Genomic DNA, 19,092 nt, shown 5'->3' with positions numbered 1-19,092 from the left:
TATTAAATTAGAAAAATTATAATAACAATATTAAACAAGAAACATTGAATTACATAAATAATTATTTAAGATTTTATAAAATATATAGGAAACAGTATATAAAAGTGAAATAAAAAAGAATTATTTCAAAAAATTAAAATCCTGAATTAAAAAACTTAAATAAAAAATATTTAATAATTCTTAAATTTAAAAAAATGAGTTTTAATTATTTTTTTCACTTAATAATACTTATATAGATAATAGGAAAACATCCTCAGGTAACTTTTTTTATTAAAATGTAAACATAAATTTATTTAGAATAATAATGAAATAAACGAAAGCTAATTTGGAGGCCCTTCAGTAAATAAACATTCAAATCTTCTTAAAAATATAAATATTATAATGATTCTTTAAATAGTTAATGCACACTAAATGGGAAAAATATGAAATTAATTTAAGATAAATAAAATCCGAAAGTAAATAAAGGTCAATTAAAAATATTAAATCTTATAATAATTCTTTTATAAATAAATGCTATTTTTTTACGAAATCATAAGTTAAATGAAAATAAAATCCCCACTTTGCTTATTAGAAAATAAAAAGAAATTAAGGGTGTGAATCTGATTATATATCTAATTTTTTTTTTTTCTGATTTTATTTAGAAATTAAATAATAACGAATTGCATATTAAACAGTATTTTTTCTTTATAATTAAATAAAATTTATTTAAAATTTTATGAATTTTTATGAGTTACTTCCTTATAAAATATTAGAAAAGAAAACAAAGATAATATTCTCTAAAAAAAATATATAATAAATTTAATTTTTTAAAAAAAGGATGTAAAGAAAAAGCATAATTAATTTAAAATCTTCTTAAATTAAAGAATGTACTTTTAAGTTTATAGATGTAAATATGTGTTAAATATTTAGTATTTTTTAAATTTAATTTAATATCTTGTTTGTTTTTTATTTTTTTACTAAAAATATTTTTATTATTTAGTGTTTTTAAGTTATATATACTTTTAATAGCTTTCAAAAAATATAAAAAATTCTGATATTTTATATAAAACGTTCTTTAATTTAGATAAAAAAACATGATGATAATTGTATAAGAGTTAATTAGTTTAAATTTAAATAATTATACTTTTCTCAAATAAATATTTATTTTTTTTCACAAAAAAATTTAATATTCTTTTACATTCTTTTGTTTTTAATAATTTTTTTTTTTTAATCAACAACAAAAATTTTTTAAAAAAAGTTAATCAAAAAAAAGAATTTTAAAAAGTTAAAGAAAAAAATGGAAGTATATGAAACCATAAAATTAATTGGATCAGGTGCATTTGGTTAAGTATATATGGTAAGGCATATGCGAGAAGACAAATTATACGTAATAAAGAAAATAAAAACAAGAGACATGTGTTAAAAAGATCGAGAAAATACTGAAAATGAAGTTAGATTATTACAAAAATTACGACATTCAAATATTGTAGCTTACAAAGATAGTTATATGGACCGAGAACAATATTTAAATATAGTAATGATACATTGTGAGGGAGGTGATATGCATAATAAAATTCAAAATTAAAAAGGCAAACACTTTCCAGAAAACCAAATTTTAGATTGGTTAGCTTAAATGGCATTAGCATTATATTATTTACATGATAAAAAGATATTACATAGGGATTTAAAGACATAAAATATATTTCTTAAACATGGAAGGGTTAGGTTAGGTGACTTCGGAATTGCAAAAGTATTAGATTCTACAAGAGATTTTGCAAATACATGTATAGGTAAATACATTTTTATAATATAAATTTATATCAATTTCTATAATTAAAAGGAACTCCATATTACATGTCACCAGAATTATTTAAATATAAGCCTTATAGTTATAAAAGCGATGTATGGGCTTTCGGATGTGTTTTATATGAAATGTGTAATTTAAGACATGCATTTGATGCTTAAAGTTTAAATGGCTTAGCTGTAAAAATAATGAAAGGATCATATCCACCAATAAATTCAAGTTATTCATGGGGTTTAAGAGATTTGATTGGGAAAATGCTATAACTAGTCCCAAATAATAGGCCCAGCATTATCGAAATATTAAATAAGCCTTTTGTAAAAAAGAGAGTATTTTAATACATGTGTGAGATATTTAGCGGATAATATCCTGAAGTATGTCTTCCGAATGATATAGATGATATATATTAAGATAGTTTGAAAGATTAAGCATATAAATTAAATTTAATGGAAATAATATAATAATAAATATAGAATGGAAATGGAATAAGTGCACTTGATTTTGATGATTAAAGTCAAAAAAGGCCTCCAAAAAGATAAGGGTAAAGGGCTTTTTTGGAAAAAAAAGTATAAAAAGATAAAGAAGAATTGAAAAAATAAATTGATGAAAAATTAAAAATTGAAAAACAAATAAAAAAACTTGAGGATAAAAAATATTCATAAAATAATAAAAAAAGGTAATAATAATAAATATTATCGAAAGAAAAAATTCCAGTTAATTAAAAAAATAAATAAATTTCAAATAATAATTTTTAATAGCTTTAAAATTAAAAAAAAAAAAAAAATTAAAATGAAGATTTTTCTTTAGATTTAATCGAAAGGGAAAGCTTTGATTAAAAAAATGGTTCAACAAGTAAGCTTTCTGAAGGAGAAGATGATGAATAAAAAAGCCAAGATTAAGTCATCTTAGAAGAAGATAATGAAGAATCTGAATATGAGGAAATCGATGCAAAAATTGAGCTTATGAAAACTAAACTAAAAGAAAAAACTATAAAAATAAATACTTTAAAGGAAAGTCTTAAAGCAAATAATAAAGAATATCACATAAATGTGGAAGAGGAAGAAAACAATGACAAAATAATTGAAGAAGAAGAAAATATTTATTATGAAAATGAAGGTAATAATGATGAGTAAGAAGAAGAAGATGAAGAAGATTATACTTTTAATGAAGAAGAATGTGAAGAAAATATAAATGAAGATGAGAAAATAAACTATAATCCTTAATATTATAAAATTTAAGATAGAATTAAGCTGTTCATACATAGATGTGAAGCTGGATTAGGAAACGTTATATACGAAAAAGCTTATGATTTTGTGAAATATAACTAATAAAATACTTCTGTTGAAGATATGAGGACAAAACTTGTATAAATACTTTAGGCAGATAATATTGGGTTTTGGCATTTGGTTGATTAAATAATTTTTTTAGAAGAACTTCTTTTAACTATTCCTTAAGTGCTTAAATGAAAGAAAAATAAAAAAAATATATTTTTTTATTTTAATAATAATTTAAAAAATAAAATAAAAAATATTAATATAAATTTTATAAAATAAAGAATTATATATTGGCCTAATTAAAAAAATTGTAATCAAAATAAAAAAACTTTTATATATTTTATTATTTTTTTTAATCTTTATTATTATTTTTTTAATAGTTTTTTTTTTTTTCTCTTAAATTTCTTCTTATTTAAAAAAATAAAAAAATAAAGTGAAATCTCTTAAATATTCTTCAATTAACAAACTAAAAATAAAATAAAATAATAGAAAGAGAGAATATATATAAATTTATTTAAAAAATACTTTAGGAGTTTTCGGTCTCTAATTACTCGACTTTTTATCTCCTGGTTTTAATATTTAAAAGCTACACATTAAACTTTCATCAACGCTCATAAGAGCTCCGCAATTATCGAATTCTCCGCAATAATTTGGGGCTGAAAAAACTGTAACAAGTTGTCTTTTTGCAAAGAATTCATATCCATCTTCTACAACCTAATGGGCTCTACAAATCAAATCTAAATCGAATTTTTTTAAAAAACTGGAAACTACATCTGGTCCGTAAATATAACTTACACCTCTTTCATTGTCTGCCCAACCTAAAATGTCTTTTTCTGGATCACTCCATAATAAATCGCATAAAAGTCCTGTATCTGGAATTTCTATTGGTCGCATAATTCTATGAATAGTTTCTAAATTATTCAGTTCTGGAGATAACCCTCCATGCATACATATAATTTTTTCGTCTACTATAGCGCATATAGGTAAGCAATTAAAACAATCAGTAAATACTTTCCATAATTTTACATTATATCTTCTTTTACCTATTTTTTTGGTTTTTTTTTTTTAAATTATTTTTTCTTATAAAAAAAATTACATTCATCATAAAATCCATATATTCTATTTATTGAAGAACATTCATGGTTTCCTCGTAAAAGAAAAAAATTTTCGGGAAATTTAATTTTATACGCTAGCAATAAACAAATTGTCTCTAATGATTATTTTCCTCTGTCTACGTAATCTCCTAAAAACAAATAATTTGCTTCAGGCGGAAATCCTCCATATTCAAACATTCTTAATAAATCAGGATATTATCCATGTATATCACCTTTTATTAATTTTCTTAAAGGTAAATATTTTATATTTATATTATTTTTACCACAAATTTTTATTGGTGCCTCTAACTCTAACAACATTGGTTAAGATAAAAATATTTCTCGTGATTTTAAGCATAAAGCTTTAATCTCAGCTTCAGATAATGCAGAACTTCTTATCTTTGAAGATGGTTTTGATTCTATTAATTTTTCTATAATATCGTCTATATCTATTGATTGTTTTTACATTTATATGATTTACTATTTTTATTTTATTTTTTCCTTTTTTTAACTTTTACTTTTTTGGTTTTTTTTGGTTTTTTTTGGTTTTTTTTTTTTTTAAGAAAATTTGTTTATAAATAGTTATGTTTATAAATATGTAATTTTTTTATTTATTTCAATAAATAAAAATAATTAATATAATGCAAGCTATATACGATTTGTTGTATAACTTTATATATTCATTATTTTTATTTCTAATTTTTTTTTAAAATGATATAAAATAATATAAGGAAAATATTATTTTTGTATAATAATATTTTTAAAAATTACACATCAGATATAAGATAATTTTTTGATGATTAAAAATTATATAAAATCATTTTTTAATAATTTTAAAAATTAAAATGATTTTTATATTTAATCATTAAAATTATAAATACCGTTTTCAATTTATGGTATTAAAATTAAATAAAAATATTATTAAAATAATTATTCTAAAAAAAATAAAATAAGGCAAACTATATAGTTCTTAGATAAACTTTATTTATTTAATAAAAATAAACAGTATAATTTGGTAAAAATATTTATAAAATATAAATTTTTATTTTATTAAATTTAAAATTAATTATTATTTAATTTAAATAAAAACATATATGAAATAAAATAAATAAAAATTAAAAAATAATAATAATAAATATAACTAAATCATTTAAAAAAAACAACAATATATAAAAAAATGTTATTGTAAAAAGAAGTAAAAGAATCGGATGAAGCAGAATATATAAAAACATCATAATCAATGTAAAAAATGATTTAAATAGCAGAAAGGTTAACAAATTTAACTCCAGAAATTATTAAATGTAAAAATAAAAAAACAAAACAAAAAAATTCAAAGAAAAAAATAAAAAAAGTTATACCATCAGATAGTTTATTAAAACCAAATCGTCAAAATTTACCAAAAATAAATGAGTAATAATATTAAAGAAGCAATTAATTAAAAATTAAAGGTAAGAAAAAAATATTATTTTAAATAAGTATTAATTGTTTCATTTATTTAATGAAAGATCCAATAACTGGATTAACACCCATGAAACCAGAAAGTAGTGCGTATGATTGTGTAATGAGGGCTTAGGAGGTTGAATAATTATTGGAAGAACAGAAAGCTATTAATGAAAATCTAAAATAAGAATTAGAAATAAGAAAAGAAAGATGTGTAAAAAGAGAACTCGAATATAGAAAAATCATAGAGGAACTACAAAATGAAATAAGATAGAAAGCCGTTTTAGACACAAATGAAGCAAAAAAAATGGAAGTACCAATGAAATATCATCAAGAAATATTAGAAAGAGTCAATTAATTACAATTAAAGACATCTTTAGTTCTTATAGATTAAGAAAAGACAGTAATAAGATTTTTTAATGAGAAAATATCTGAAATAAAAAATAATTTGAAGAAGAAAGAATAAAAAAGGGAAAAAGTATTTTTTTTAAAAAAAATAAAGAATAATCAATATTTATATATTATTATTATAATTAGAGATTAAGATTATATATAAAGAGAAAATTAATTGATTTCTGAACTTGAATGGATAGAAAATATTGCACAAAAAATAGATAATGAAAATATTAATTTAATGAAAAAATTTATGGATCTTTAGGCTTAATATTAAACATAAGAAAATGATCGAGATATGTTATTGAAGTATTTTTTATATAATAAAGGAATAATATATATATATATATATATATATATATATATATATATATATATATATATATATATATAATAAATTATAAAAGAGAATTAATAATTAAGAAAAAAAGAATGCCATATTAAAAAGTTAAATTGAAAATTATGAAAAAATGCTAAATTAAGTCTAGAAAGAAGAGGAAGACTAACATGAAGAATTACAAGATAAAATAAAACAATTTGAAAGCGAAAACATATCGTGTATTTCATCAGAATAATAAAATAGGAAATAAAATTATTTGTCAACTAATAAAGCTCATTAAAAATCAATAAGCAAATCAACAAATTGTAAATAAGTAAAAAAAATAAGAAACCTCTATATAAAAATTTTGACACTTATAAAAAAAATATATATTATTAACTTAAAAAAACATAAAATAAATTAAAAAAAAGGGGTAATGAGAAAATATTAACAGCCAAATTAGTAATAAAGTGTTTAGAATTAAAAAAAAAGCACATTTTATTAAAAAACTAATAACTTATATGAAAAATAAATAAATGAAATAAAAACATAAATGTGTTAAGAACAATAAAGAATAAGAAAATTAAAATAAATGTACGTAAAAGAACTTTAATAAAAATCAGAGCTCGAAAAAATAATAAGAAAATGTGTTGAAGATATAAAAGAGGACATTATTTAATTAAAAGGGCAAAGTCGAATTGCTTTTTAAGGATAAGAAGAAGACTCTTTTAGGGGATAAAGAGAATAAGCAATCGAAAAATTACTTAATAATGAAAAAATACTGACTTTAATTTATGATAAAACATTTTATCCTGATATAAAAAATATAGATTCAATATCTTCAAATAAAAAGAAATATTGAAAGAATATATATATATATTTAAAAAAAAAATAAAAAAAAAGAAGATATATTAAATAAATATAAATAAATAAAATGAAAAGATTATTTTCTTATTATAATTTTTGTGTAAAAAAATCTCCATATTAAAAATCTTTAGAATTAAAATATTCACCTGAAAAAATAAAAACTGTCCAAGAAGATTTAAGAAAACAAATAAAAGAAACATTCGATTATTTATTATATATTAATAATTAAAAACGTGAATAAAACATGAAAATAAAGGAAAAGACATTATTAAAAAATAATTTTTAATATAATTTTTTCAAAGATTAGCCTAAATATTTAATTTTGAACAGTATTTTTTTATGTTCGTCTTTTTTTTTTGTTTCTTTTGCTTTTCCAATATATAAATATTCCTTATATTTTTTGGGATTCGCAAGTTCATATATATCTATATCCTTAAAAAAATATGAGATATCTAAAACAATTTCCTAAATTGAATTTATTCCTAATTAATTGGATAAAATAAATATTTATCTTTGCAGAAATGAAGAACCGATTCTTTGTTAAATTCAAACTATAGAAATAATTGATATAATGGAAATTTAAAATCATCCCTATGTAAATATAAAGCTTTTAAAGGAATTCAAAAATAATGATTTTGCACAAAAAGATATTTAAATTTAATTTAATGTTCAGGATATGAATGAAAAATGGTATAATGGATTAAATCTATATATTTATGGGAATATTTAACATTCTTTTGTTTAAAATTATCAACTTTTAGAAAATGTTATAACTTACTAATTATAAAATGTGGAGGATTGTTTAGAAATTAAAGAAAATTTGTATGATATCGTTACTAATGAAACTTTTTAGTAAAATATTTAATAAATTGATAAAGAAATTTTAGAAGAAATTTAAAAATTAGATCATAAAAAATGATATATAATAATACTTTTTTTATTAATTTATATAAAGTTATTTTTTTATTAAAAAAAAACAAAAAAAAACAAAACCAAACAAAACAAAAAATGTTTAAATAAATATTTATCTAAAAAAATAAATGTTTAAACACAAAAAAACATATATATATATATATATATAATTTTTTTTTTTTAAAAAAAAAAAAGGATTTCTCTATTTTTAAATTATACATATATACTCTATATATGAATTTAAATAAAAAAAGCAATATAAAATTAAATAATTCGAATTTCATTTTGAAACAACTTTAGCTTTTGGTTATGCAGTAGTTCCGGATCTGAAACCATTTTTAGCTCTTCTTGCAATTGTTTTCATATATCTCATTCTACCAGTTCCTTATCCAACTCTATCTTTTGCTTTTTATGCCCATCCGTCGTCTTTTAGTTTTTTTTTATTTTTTAAAGGATTAAAATAAAAAATATACATCTTCTGGTTTTAGCATCAGGAAATCCACATTAAGCACATCTTAATTTTTATTTATGGTAAGTGGCTCTTCCACATCTTCTGCATAATGTGTGTGTCTTTTAATGTCTTTTACCAAATGATGGTGTTCCTCTTGTCTATTTGTTATTTTTTATTATTTTTTCATTTGATTAATTTTATATACCATTTGCTCTTTTTTTGTATTTTATATTTTTTGTTTTGGGTTTTTTGTTTTTATTTTTGAAATTATTTATTTTAATAATTTTTTTAGTTTTATATTTTTTAGTTATTTATCTTTTTTTAAATTTAGATTTTTTTTATATTTATTTTAATGACTTTTTTTTATTGCTTAAATTTTATTTTTTATCAAATAATAATTTAAATGTCAATTAGAAAAAATATCATTTAACATTATACTTAATTGAATTTTACTTAACTATATTTTAAAGTGTTTTTATTTGAACAAAAAAATTCGAAATTATTGAAAAATAATTAATTCTTAATAAACTAATAATGAAAAATACTTTTTTTTTTAAAACAAAATGTAAATAAATAATTTAATTTTTTAAAATCTTATAAAAAGATAAATATTTATTAATTAAATAATTTTAGATATTTTAAAACCATTAAATCTCCACTAACATATATTATTGGAAAATTTAATTTATTATTTATAAATTCTTTAGGATTCATTAAATAAATCTTTTTGTTGATATGAATATATTACTAACCTAAAAATAATTTCTTAAAATTAAAATTAAATTTTTTAATAAATAACAGATTTCAGTTATATAAAATTTAAAGACTTAAAAATATGTTTTTAATTTAAAATAATTTCAATAAAATATAAATCACTAATTTTTATAAAAAATATCGCCAAAATATAAATGGATTTAACTACTTGGTTATGGACTTTTGACAAAAGATGGTTTTTTGGTATAAATTTTCCTTAACTAGACAAATTATGGTATTTTTTTCTTTTTTTTAATTTAAATTTTTTTTTAAATAAATATAATTCAAATATGAAAAACACTTAAAATATAGGTTATTTCCAATATCCATTGAAATTTTATTAGGAAGTTTAATTGTATATTCTTTATTTTTTCAAAATAATAAATGTTTACAATAATTTGGGTATGTAAATTGGCTTGAAACACAGTTGGCATTTTAAATAGTTTCTATAATATTTATGGCAATTTTAATATTTAAATTCAGACAGATAGATTTATAAGTTAAAAAATATTTTTTTAAATTAATTTAATGTGAAAATAATAATAAAAAAAAGGAAACACATAAATATACTTAAATCTAATAACATTAAATATCTCCTAAAAAGTATAAATATTGGTAAAAAATATTGATATTGTATATTTTAAAATACTTATTATTTTTTTAGGATTAGGACTAAAGGATTACTTTCAATTGTAGGTTTTGGTGTTCTAACCATTTCTTTTATAAAATTTATTTGGGTTTGGATAGGTTATATTTTATATACATAACATCCGTTTGATGATTGTAGTAAAAGCTTCTAGTTAACTTTTTTATCTAATTTTATTATTCCTTTAATATGTGTTTTGCCTATAGCATTTACTTTTATAATGTTTTGGATTATTAAGATATTTAATATTTTGTTTTCTTGGTTAATGCCTTCTGTTTATATATGGATATAAAAAAGGATATGAATATAAAAATAATAAAATAAATACATATTTTTAGATAAAAAATATTAATATAAAAAAATATATATATATTATAAAATTTTATATCAAATAATAATTAAAATTGTTGAAAATAAATCTTCTTTAAAATTTAACAAAAAATTAGACATATCCAGTACCGTAAATAATTTTAAATTAAAATAAAAAGATTAACAAGTAGAATAACGATTAGTAAAAACTGAGATTTTAATAAAACTTATAGTTAATCTAAATTGATAAATAAATTATAAAATCAATAATATATATAATATAGCTTAATTTATGGAATCAATAAGATCTATAATATATAAATTTTAATTAAAAAGAAAAAAAATATTCTAAAGAATCTTGTAAAAACCTTCACCCCTTCCCTTAATCTTTTAAAAAATCAATTATTGATCTATTAGAAGGGGCGAATAGGCGAAAGAGATTTTAATAAAAAATTAAGATTTCTTTTTTATTAAAAATTTATAAATAAAATTTAGAAAATAAAAATATGTATTTGCTATTCTTGAATTTAAGCAAGTAAAATCTTATTTAATATACTTTTTAATAAGATTTATTTTCATGTATATAAAATAAATAGGGTATAAAAATATACAAAATGATTATACATTATTATTGGAAAAAATATAGAAGCAGGTGCATTAAAATATATATGGTATTTAAGTGGTTCAAATTAAAAATATATTAATGTAAATATTAAAGATGCACGTAAATCGAACAATTCCTGAATTAGATAAATTATTATCAAGTATACAGGAAAAATGAAAAATAAATAAGTAGTAAATAGAATCTCTAAAAAATAAAAAGTAGAAAATCTAATTTAGTGCTTAATTTTGTGGTTAAATTAAAAAAATATGAGATCAGAACTTCTATATAGGTCAGATATGAATATAAATAGAAGAAAAAAAACTGCTTAGAAATTTATTTCTAGCTTTCAAAAAATTACTTGTTAAAAAAGAATAAGAAAATAATTATAATACTCTTCTTAAAATTATTTAAAGTGACTTTAAATAAATTGGAGAGGTTCATAAATTAAATGATGGCTTTAATAATAAAGAAGGCTTATTTATTAATAGTTAAGTTAGGAATAGCAAGTCTAAATTTGATAGTTAAATATTCTTTAAAAGTTTTAATTAAAATAAAATATAAATAAAGAGTAATTATAATATTTAAATCATTTAAACACTTTTCAAGATGAATATAAATATAAGATTAGTAGAAAAATTAGGATATGATATATAATAAAATAAAATTAAAAACTTTATTAAATAAATTAATAATTCACTAAGAGAATAACATTATTTTAAAATTCTTATTAAAATTTAAACTTTTAATTTAATTATGATTAAAATTAGGGTTTATTTAATTAAAGGTCACTTAAATGAATTTAGTATTTAATTATAAACATAATAAAAAGTTTAAAAAACAATATTATCAGTTTTATTATATCAATGAAATGTTACCTCTAATAAAAAAAATTAATTGTAATGTTTTTGTTTTATAAACAATAAAATTACTAAATTTATATTATCAAATAATATATTTTAAAATATAGTAAAATCTATTAAAAATTTTTTTAATTTGAAAATTTTTTACCAAAATTTTGTTTTTATTTTAATAAAAGATTAAAAATTATAATTATATTAATTTTACTTTTTTTGGTTCATATATAAATTATTTCTAGAAAAAATAAATAATTAATTAATAAATGAATAAGTGATAATTTTTATTAATAATAAAAAATAGTAATTATATATAATTATATTAAGATATTTTTTTGTAGAAATTTAACAATTCTGATAAAAATAAAATAAAATAAAAATACTGAAATAATAATTAATGGCTGAAATGCATAAAATAAAAGTACATAATCCTGTTGCTGAACTAGATGGCGATGAAATGACCAGAATAATATGGAAGTTGATAAAAGATAAATTAATATTCCCTTTCCTAGACTTACCTATTTAATACTTTGATTTAGGTATGGAAAACAGAGATGCAACAGATGATAAAGTAACATTAGAAGCTGCTGAAGCAATCTTAAAATGCAAAGTAGGAATAAAGTGTGCCACTATAACTCCTGATGAAGCTCGTGTAAAAGAATTTAAATTAAAAAAGATGTGGAAATCTCCAAACGGAACTATTAGAAACCATATTGGAGGAACAGTATTTAGAGAACCGATTTTATGTAAGAATGTTCCCAAATTAATTCCTTAATGGAAGAAACCAATTATTATAGGTAATATTATTTTAATAAATATATATTAATTAAATAATAAATAAAAGGGAGACATGCTTTCGGTGATTAATATAGAGCAACAGATTTTGTTGTAAATTAACCCGGAAAATTTGAAATTGTATTTACCCCAAAAGATGGTAGCGCTCCTAAAACAATGTAAGTTTATGAATATTAAGGAGGTGGTGTAGGAATGGGAATGTATAACACAGACGCATCTATAAGAGAGTTTGCTTATTCCTGTTTTAAATATGCTTTATAAAGACATGTACCTTTATATTTATCTACAAAAAATACAATCCTTAAAGCTTATGATGGAAGATTTAAAGACATTTTTGAAGAAATATACACAAAAGAGTTCAAAGCTTAATTCGAAAATGCAGGAATTTGGTATGAACATAGGCTTATTGATGATATGGTCGCTTATATGATTAAATCAGATGGAGGATTCATGTGGGCTTGTAAAAACTATGACGGAGATGTATAATCAGATTGCTTAGCTTAAGGTTATGGAAGTTTGGGACTTATGACTAGTGTTTTGGTTGCTGAAAATGATGTCATTGAATCAGAAGCTGCTCATGGAACTGTTACTAGACATTATAGATAACATTAAAAAGGATAAGAAACTTCAACTAATTCTGTTGCATCCATTTTTGCTTGGTCTTAAGGGTTAGCCCATAGAGCTAAACTTGATGGAAATAAAGAATTAGATGTTTTCTGTAAAACTTTAGAAAAATCTGTTATTGAATGCATTGAAGCTGGATTTATGACTAAAGATTTGGCAATTTGTATCTAAGGATCAAATGAGTTAATTTTTATTTTTATCTTTTATCTTTTATCTTTTATCTTTTATCTTTTATTTTTATTTTTTATTCTTTTATTTTTATTTTTTATCTTTTATTTTTTATATTTTTAGTGTTGATAGATCAAAATATCTTAACACTTAATAGTTTATTGATAAAGTTGCGGAATTATTAAGAAATAATTTAAATAAAGTTGCTCATCTATGATTTAAAAAATTATCAATTAAAATTTAATTTTAAATTAAAAATATTTATTATTTTTATTTTTATTTAATTAAATATTTTTTTTATTTTTTTGTTATATTTATTATATAAAATATTTAAATGAAAATTTATTATTTAATTTGAATTTATAGTCTTTTTATCTTGAATTAACATAACATAAATTTTTTATATATTAAACCTTGTATACTAAAGGAGTAGTAAAAATAATTAATACAATAACCGACTATGTATAGATTGAACTATACTACATGTCATTTAAAATTTAATTTTTTTCACTATTCTATAATATAAGGAACTCTAATAAAATTATTTTATCAAGCGAATGTAAAGGACCAAAATAATTTTTTTTCCTTTGCTATATATATGAAAATCCTTTTTTAATAATTAAAAAGAAATAATTTTGAATATATTTAATTATAAAATTTATTTTTTAAATTAAAATAAAAATACCTTTTATTTTGATAATGGTATTGTAACTTTATATTAATAATTTTATTTATATTTAAATAAATAAAATATTATTATAAAGATTTATTTTTATTTAATAAAAATTCAACACTTTTAAAAAATAAATTATTAGCATGTTCAGTGTCAAGCCGAATAAAAGTTATGGACTGATTTATTATATACTGACCATGATGTATTTTTTAAAAAAAGGACTGCTCTAGTAAGTCCAAAAAAAAAAAAATTATACTAATATGCATAAAAAACCTTTACATTGACATACTCTAATATATATTTATTTTTATAATATAAAAAAAATGACAAAGTCAAAAATATATAATATTTTATAAAAATAATATTTACTAAATTATTAATTGATAAAATATTAAAAATAAAATCAAAAATAAATATAATGGATATCAATAAATAATAGTATTAAGAAGAAAAATAAGAAATAAATACATAAATAAAAACTTAGCAATTAGAAAAAAAAATAAAGAAGCATAAATAAAATAGTTTTTAAGAAAAACCCAAAGTAAAGTTAACAGGTGCAGGAGTTTTTTTATGGGAATATTTTGTTAACGAAAATCCTCTTCCAGATTATCAAAACGAAGGATATTCGATAATATTATTTGGGTAAAAACAAAAAAAAGGCAAGTACAAAGATTAAATTTTATATACTGATCCTGGTGGAAAAATAGATTAGCATGAAAAAGCTTAAGATATTGCAAGTAGAGAATTATATGAAGAGAGCTCTGGTTTCTTTTTAATAGATAGCAGTAATTTTAAATATGAAAAAAGTTTTAGAATGGGAGGTACTTATGTTTTATTCAATATATTGGTGAAATCATAAAACGAAGAGAATATTAATTTACAAGAATTTTATGATAATTATAAATTACTATCTTAAAATTAGGCGACTCCTTCATTTTGGCTTGAAAGTTGTGAGATTACAAGATTATATGCAAAAGAAATTAATAATCTAATAACAAATGATCCTAAGTGTAAAAATATTCAAAGTATAAAAAATGTTTATGGACAAAGTATTAATATTGAAAGAAGAAGTATTGCAATTTTAAGCTCTTTATTAAGATCAAGTCATATATACAATTTTTAAACAGATACTTTATTGTTAAATAATTCTGTTTAATTAAAAAAAGAATAAGTAGTAAATAATGACAATTAAAATTTACCATGGATTTTAAATACTAAAATATATAAATCATAATGATTTTTATATTGTTTTATTAAATATATAGATATTTTTTTATTTTTTTTTTAAATAAAAATTATTATATTTCTTTAAAACAAATTATATTTTTTTTATATATATTTTATAATAATTGTTTTTATAAAACCATTTTGTAAATTTTGGCAATTATAATATTAATTTAGTTTTTTTATTTACATTATCAAATTTAAAATTTAAAAATGATTTTATTATATCCATTATATTTTTAACAAGAAAAAAATAAATCTATTTTTAAAATTAAAAAACTGTAATAAATGTTTTTAATTAATTTATTATTTATTATTTTCATTTATTAATTAAAATATCAAGTGTTTTACTTCTTTATAATTTTTTTATTTTTTCCTCAAAAAAAATAAAAAGTAAACAATATATGTATAATTTTTAATAAATGAATAAAAATTTAAATATTAAATTTTTTTCAAATTTAAAATATTTTATATTTAATTTAAAAAAAGTATAGAAAAACAAAAAAAAAAAATTAGAAAAAAAGAAAAAATAAAATAAAACTATTATAAAAAAGTATATATAAAAAAAAAATTATAGATATTTAAAGGATATTTCAAAAAAAAAAAATGATTATTTCATTATTTATATAAAGGTATTAAAAAAATAATATTTTTTTTCATAAAACTAAAAAAATAAAAAAAATATATTGATACTAAAATAATTATATGAATAATTAAAAAATATATTTATAAATTATTATTTTCATAATATCTAAAATTTTATATAAATATGTATGTATATATATATATATATATATATATATATATATATTAATAAATACGTATTATTAATAAATATAAAATTATATTATTACAATTATAATTTGTTATTTTTTTATATTTTTTAATTTTTAGATTTTATAAAAAAAATCATAGAATATTTTTATGTATAAATTAAAATAATTTATTTAGTTTATTTAATAATAAATTATCCATAAATCTATTGATAATTATACAATAAAATCATACGAAAATTTTATAAATAAGATATTTAATAAATATTTTTAAAAATAAATAATTTTTTTTTGTTTTTACGTTTTAAAATAAATTTAAAATACGTTTTTTATTTTCAAAAATAGTTATTAAAAAACGCATTATTAGTATAAATAAAAAATAAATAAAAAATTTAAAAAAATTAATAAATTAATTAAAAAAAAAATTAAAAAAAAAATGATAAAAAAATATAAATAAATAATCTTATTAATTGCGTTAACAATAACAAGTGTATAATCAATAAAAAATAAATAAGTATAATGTAATTTCTCTAATGAATACAATAACAATTATTTAGGGGGGTGTGTAAACGGAGATAATTGTAAAAAATGGCCTACTTTAGAAGAAGCTAAATCAGTTTGTTGTAGAACTGCTGGATGTGGTGGTATTACTTATAGTTCTTGGAGTAGTGCTTAAGGAAATGATATGAGAAATTTCGGTTTTTAATTAAGAGCAGGTAATTAACTAAATGCAATTGGTAATACTAAAGAAAAATCTTGGGTATTTAATGGATATTCATAAAATGTTGGTGATATTAATTTAGACAATTTAAAATGTTAGTTTGGAGCTTAAAAAAATGATCATTACTTAGGAGATTGTGTTGCTGGAGATGATTGCAAAAAGTATGCTACTTTATAAGAAGCTGCTTAGATGTGTTGTAAAACAGCAGGTTGTGGTGGTATTACTTGGAGTTCATGGAGTAATGCTAAAGGAAACGATATGGTTAACTTTGGTTATTAAATGAGAGGATAATCAAATCCTAATTATATTGCAAATACTAGAGAAATATCATGGCCTCTTACTGTAAGATAAAATGTATATAAAGTTGAAAATCCTGGTGATATTAATTAAGAAAAATTCAGTTGTAAGTTTGGAGAGTAAAAAAATGATCATTACTTAGGAGATTGTGTTGCTGGTGATGATTGTAAAATGTATGCTACTTTATAAGAAGCTGCTTAAATGTGTTGCAGAACACCAGGATGTGGTGGTATTACTCGTAGTTCATGGGTTAATGGTAAAGGAAGTGATTTAGTTAATTTTGGATATTAAATGAGAGGATAATCAAATCCTATTCCTATTACTACTTCTAGAGAAACATCTTGGCCTCTTAATGTAAGACATAAAGTTGAAAATCTTGGTGATTTAAATTTAGACAATTTAAAATGTTAGTTTGGAGCTTAAAAAAATGATCATTACTTAGGAGATTGTGTTGCTGGAGATGATTGCAAAAAGTATGCTACTTTATAAGAAGCTGCTTAGATGTGTTGTAAAACAGCAGGTTGTGGTGGTATTACTTGGAGTTCATGGAGTAATGCTAAAGGAAACGATATGGTTAACTTTGGTTATTAAATGAGAGGATAATCAAATCCTAATTATATTGCAAATACTAGAGAAATATCATGGCCTCTTAATGTTAGATAAAATGTATATAAAGTTGAAAATCCTGGTGATATTAATTAAGAAAAATTCAGTTGTAAGTTTGGAGAGTAAAAAAATGATCATTACTTAGGAGATTGTGTTGCTGGTGATGATTGTAAAATGTATGCTACTTTATAAGAAGCTGCTTAAATGTGTTGCAGAACACCAGGATGTGGTGGTATTACTCGTAGTTCATGGGTTAATGGTAAAGGAAGTGATTTAGTTAATTTTGGATATTAAATGAGAGGATAATCAAATCCTATTCCTATTACTACTTCTAGAGAAACATCTTGGCCTCTTAATGTAAGACATAAAGTTGAAAATCTTGGTGATTTAAATTTAGACAATTTAAAATGTTAGTTTGGAGCTTAAAAAAATGATCATTACTTAGGAGATTGTGTTGCTGGAGATGATTGCAAAAAGTATGCTACTTTATAAGAAGCTGCTTAGATGTGTTGTAAAACAGCAGGTTGTGGTGGTATTACTTGGAGTTCATGGAGTAATGCTAAAGGAAACGATATGGTTAACTTTGGTTATTAAATGAGAGGATAATCAAATCCTAATTATATTGCAAATACTAGAGAAATATCATGGCCTCTTAATGTTAGATAAAATGTATATAAAGTTGAAAATCCTGGTGATATTAATTTAGACAATTTTAAATGTTAGTTTGGAGCATAAAGAAATGATCATTACTTAGGAGATTGTGTTGCTGGAGATGATTGCAAAAAGTATGCTACTTTATAAGAAGCTGCTTAAATGTGTTGTAAAACACCAGGTTGTGGTGGTATTACTTGGAGTTCATGGAGTAATGCTAAAGGAAATGATATGGTTAACTTTGGTTATTAAATGAGAGGATAATCCACTCCTACTCCTATTGCAAATACTAAAGAAACATCATGGCCTCTTACTAAAAGAGATAATGTTATCTAAAATAATTGTCCTATTTTGTATTCAGAATGCGGTTATAAAGGAACATAATTTAAAGTTTGTGAAAATGTTCCTTCTACTGCTAATGCATCTTTTAAGAGTATATAAGTACCTTCAGGCTAAAAAATTACATTTTTTTCTAATGAAAATTATTAAGGTTAATAAAGAGTTGTTTCATAATCTATTGAATGTGATAATAATGGTATTTATATATTTAACTAATTAAAAGGTTCTCATATGATCTAAAAAGCTTATAATCAAAAAAATTAACATTATTATCTTAAAAAATAAGATTGAATCTTAAAATTATTTTTTATATTTTATTTATCCCTTTTTTAAAAAAATATTTTTATAAATGAATTATATTATTTTAATTTATTATATATAATTTTATTTTATATTAAAAATTTTAATTTTTTAATATTAATATCATTAATATATTTTATTTTTTAAATTTTTTTTGATATAATAAATATCTAAGATTAAATTTTTCTTCTTCTTATATATTTTAAAAGTTTTTAATTTTATAAA

The 19,092-nt window shown here is 19.5% G+C and overlaps 5 protein-coding genes across 5 annotated transcripts, besides 23 other annotated features; 3 read left to right on the top strand and 2 right to left on the bottom strand. All coding sequences in view use genetic code 6, as the record gives it.

Annotated features, from left to right (window-relative positions):
* Positions 1 to 1,265: 1,265 nt before the first annotated feature.
* Positions 1,266 to 3,246, top strand: IMG5_124300 (protein kinase domain protein; the record flags this gene model as incomplete). The annotated part of the gene is made up of 2 exons (XM_004032303.1): positions 1,266 to 1,769; positions 1,820 to 3,246. Exons 1-2 carry the CDS (start codon positions 1,277 to 1,279, stop codon positions 3,244 to 3,246), a joined length of 1,920 nt encoding a protein of 639 aa, XP_004032351.1. The 5' UTR covers positions 1,266 to 1,276.
* A 262-nt stretch (positions 3,247 to 3,508) lies between these two features.
* IMG5_124290 (protein phosphatase catalytic gamma isoform, putative) lies at positions 3,509 to 4,616 on the bottom strand (the record flags this gene model as incomplete). Its single annotated transcript, XM_004032302.1, has 3 exons — positions 3,509 to 3,520; positions 3,580 to 4,097; positions 4,151 to 4,616. The coding sequence occupies 3 exons, from the start codon at positions 4,614 to 4,616 to the stop codon at positions 3,509 to 3,511; spliced, it is 996 nt and encodes a 331-aa protein (XP_004032350.1).
* Positions 4,617 to 4,666: 50 nt separating this feature from the next.
* Positions 4,667 to 4,702: a microsatellite.
* A 470-nt stretch (positions 4,703 to 5,172) lies between these two features.
* Positions 5,173 to 5,232: a microsatellite.
* Positions 5,176 to 5,237: a microsatellite.
* Positions 5,238 to 5,325: 88 nt separating this feature from the next.
* On the top strand, positions 5,326 to 6,167 carry IMG5_124280 (hypothetical protein; the record flags this gene model as incomplete). The annotated part of the gene is made up of 3 exons (XM_004032301.1): positions 5,326 to 5,596; positions 5,654 to 5,991; positions 6,126 to 6,167. The coding sequence occupies 3 exons, from the start codon at positions 5,326 to 5,328 to the stop codon at positions 6,165 to 6,167; spliced, it is 651 nt and encodes a 216-aa protein (XP_004032349.1).
* Positions 6,168 to 6,315: 148 nt separating this feature from the next.
* Positions 6,316 to 6,374: a microsatellite.
* A 1,761-nt stretch (positions 6,375 to 8,135) lies between these two features.
* Positions 8,136 to 8,176: a microsatellite.
* Positions 8,137 to 8,174: a microsatellite.
* Positions 8,177 to 8,800: 624 nt separating the features above from the next.
* Positions 8,801 to 8,871: a microsatellite.
* Positions 8,813 to 8,869: a microsatellite.
* Positions 8,814 to 8,881: a microsatellite.
* A 3,212-nt stretch (positions 8,882 to 12,093) lies between these two features.
* IMG5_124270 (isocitrate dehydrogenase, putative) lies at positions 12,094 to 13,640 on the top strand (the record flags this gene model as incomplete). Its single annotated transcript, XM_004032300.1, has 3 exons — positions 12,094 to 12,493; positions 12,541 to 13,297; positions 13,407 to 13,640. 3 exons carry the CDS (start codon positions 12,094 to 12,096, stop codon positions 13,498 to 13,500), a joined length of 1,251 nt encoding a protein of 416 aa, XP_004032348.1. The 3' UTR covers positions 13,501 to 13,640.
* Positions 13,303 to 13,405: a microsatellite.
* Positions 13,304 to 13,403: a microsatellite.
* Positions 13,304 to 13,405: a microsatellite.
* Positions 13,533 to 13,616: a microsatellite.
* A 1,593-nt stretch (positions 13,641 to 15,233) lies between the features above and the next one.
* Positions 15,234 to 15,287: a microsatellite.
* Positions 15,288 to 15,661: 374 nt separating this feature from the next.
* Positions 15,662 to 15,717: a microsatellite.
* A 134-nt stretch (positions 15,718 to 15,851) lies between these two features.
* Positions 15,852 to 15,907: a microsatellite.
* Positions 15,875 to 15,919: a microsatellite.
* A 21-nt stretch (positions 15,920 to 15,940) lies between these two features.
* Positions 15,941 to 15,991: a microsatellite.
* Positions 15,992 to 16,321: 330 nt separating this feature from the next.
* Positions 16,322 to 16,411: a microsatellite.
* Positions 16,323 to 16,401: a microsatellite.
* Positions 16,328 to 16,376: a microsatellite.
* Positions 16,412 to 16,510: 99 nt separating the features above from the next.
* On the bottom strand, positions 16,511 to 17,876 carry IMG5_124260 (hypothetical protein). The gene has a single exon (XM_004032299.1). It carries the CDS (start codon positions 17,612 to 17,614, stop codon positions 17,072 to 17,074), a length of 543 nt encoding a protein of 180 aa, XP_004032347.1. The 5' UTR covers positions 17,615 to 17,876; the 3' UTR covers positions 16,511 to 17,071.
* Positions 16,740 to 18,541: a microsatellite.
* Positions 18,542 to 18,922: 381 nt separating this feature from the next.
* Positions 18,923 to 18,960: a microsatellite.
* Between the last annotated feature and the right edge of the window lie 132 nt (positions 18,961 to 19,092).

Source organism: Ichthyophthirius multifiliis (assembly GCF_000220395.1).
Source record: "Ichthyophthirius multifiliis unplaced genomic scaffold scaff_1120509250983, whole genome shotgun sequence".
Classification (NCBI taxonomy): Eukaryota; Ciliophora; class Oligohymenophorea; order Hymenostomatida; genus Ichthyophthirius; species Ichthyophthirius multifiliis.
Note: the sequence above shows the minus strand (reverse complement) of the source record. Positions and strands in the feature narration are given on the sequence as shown.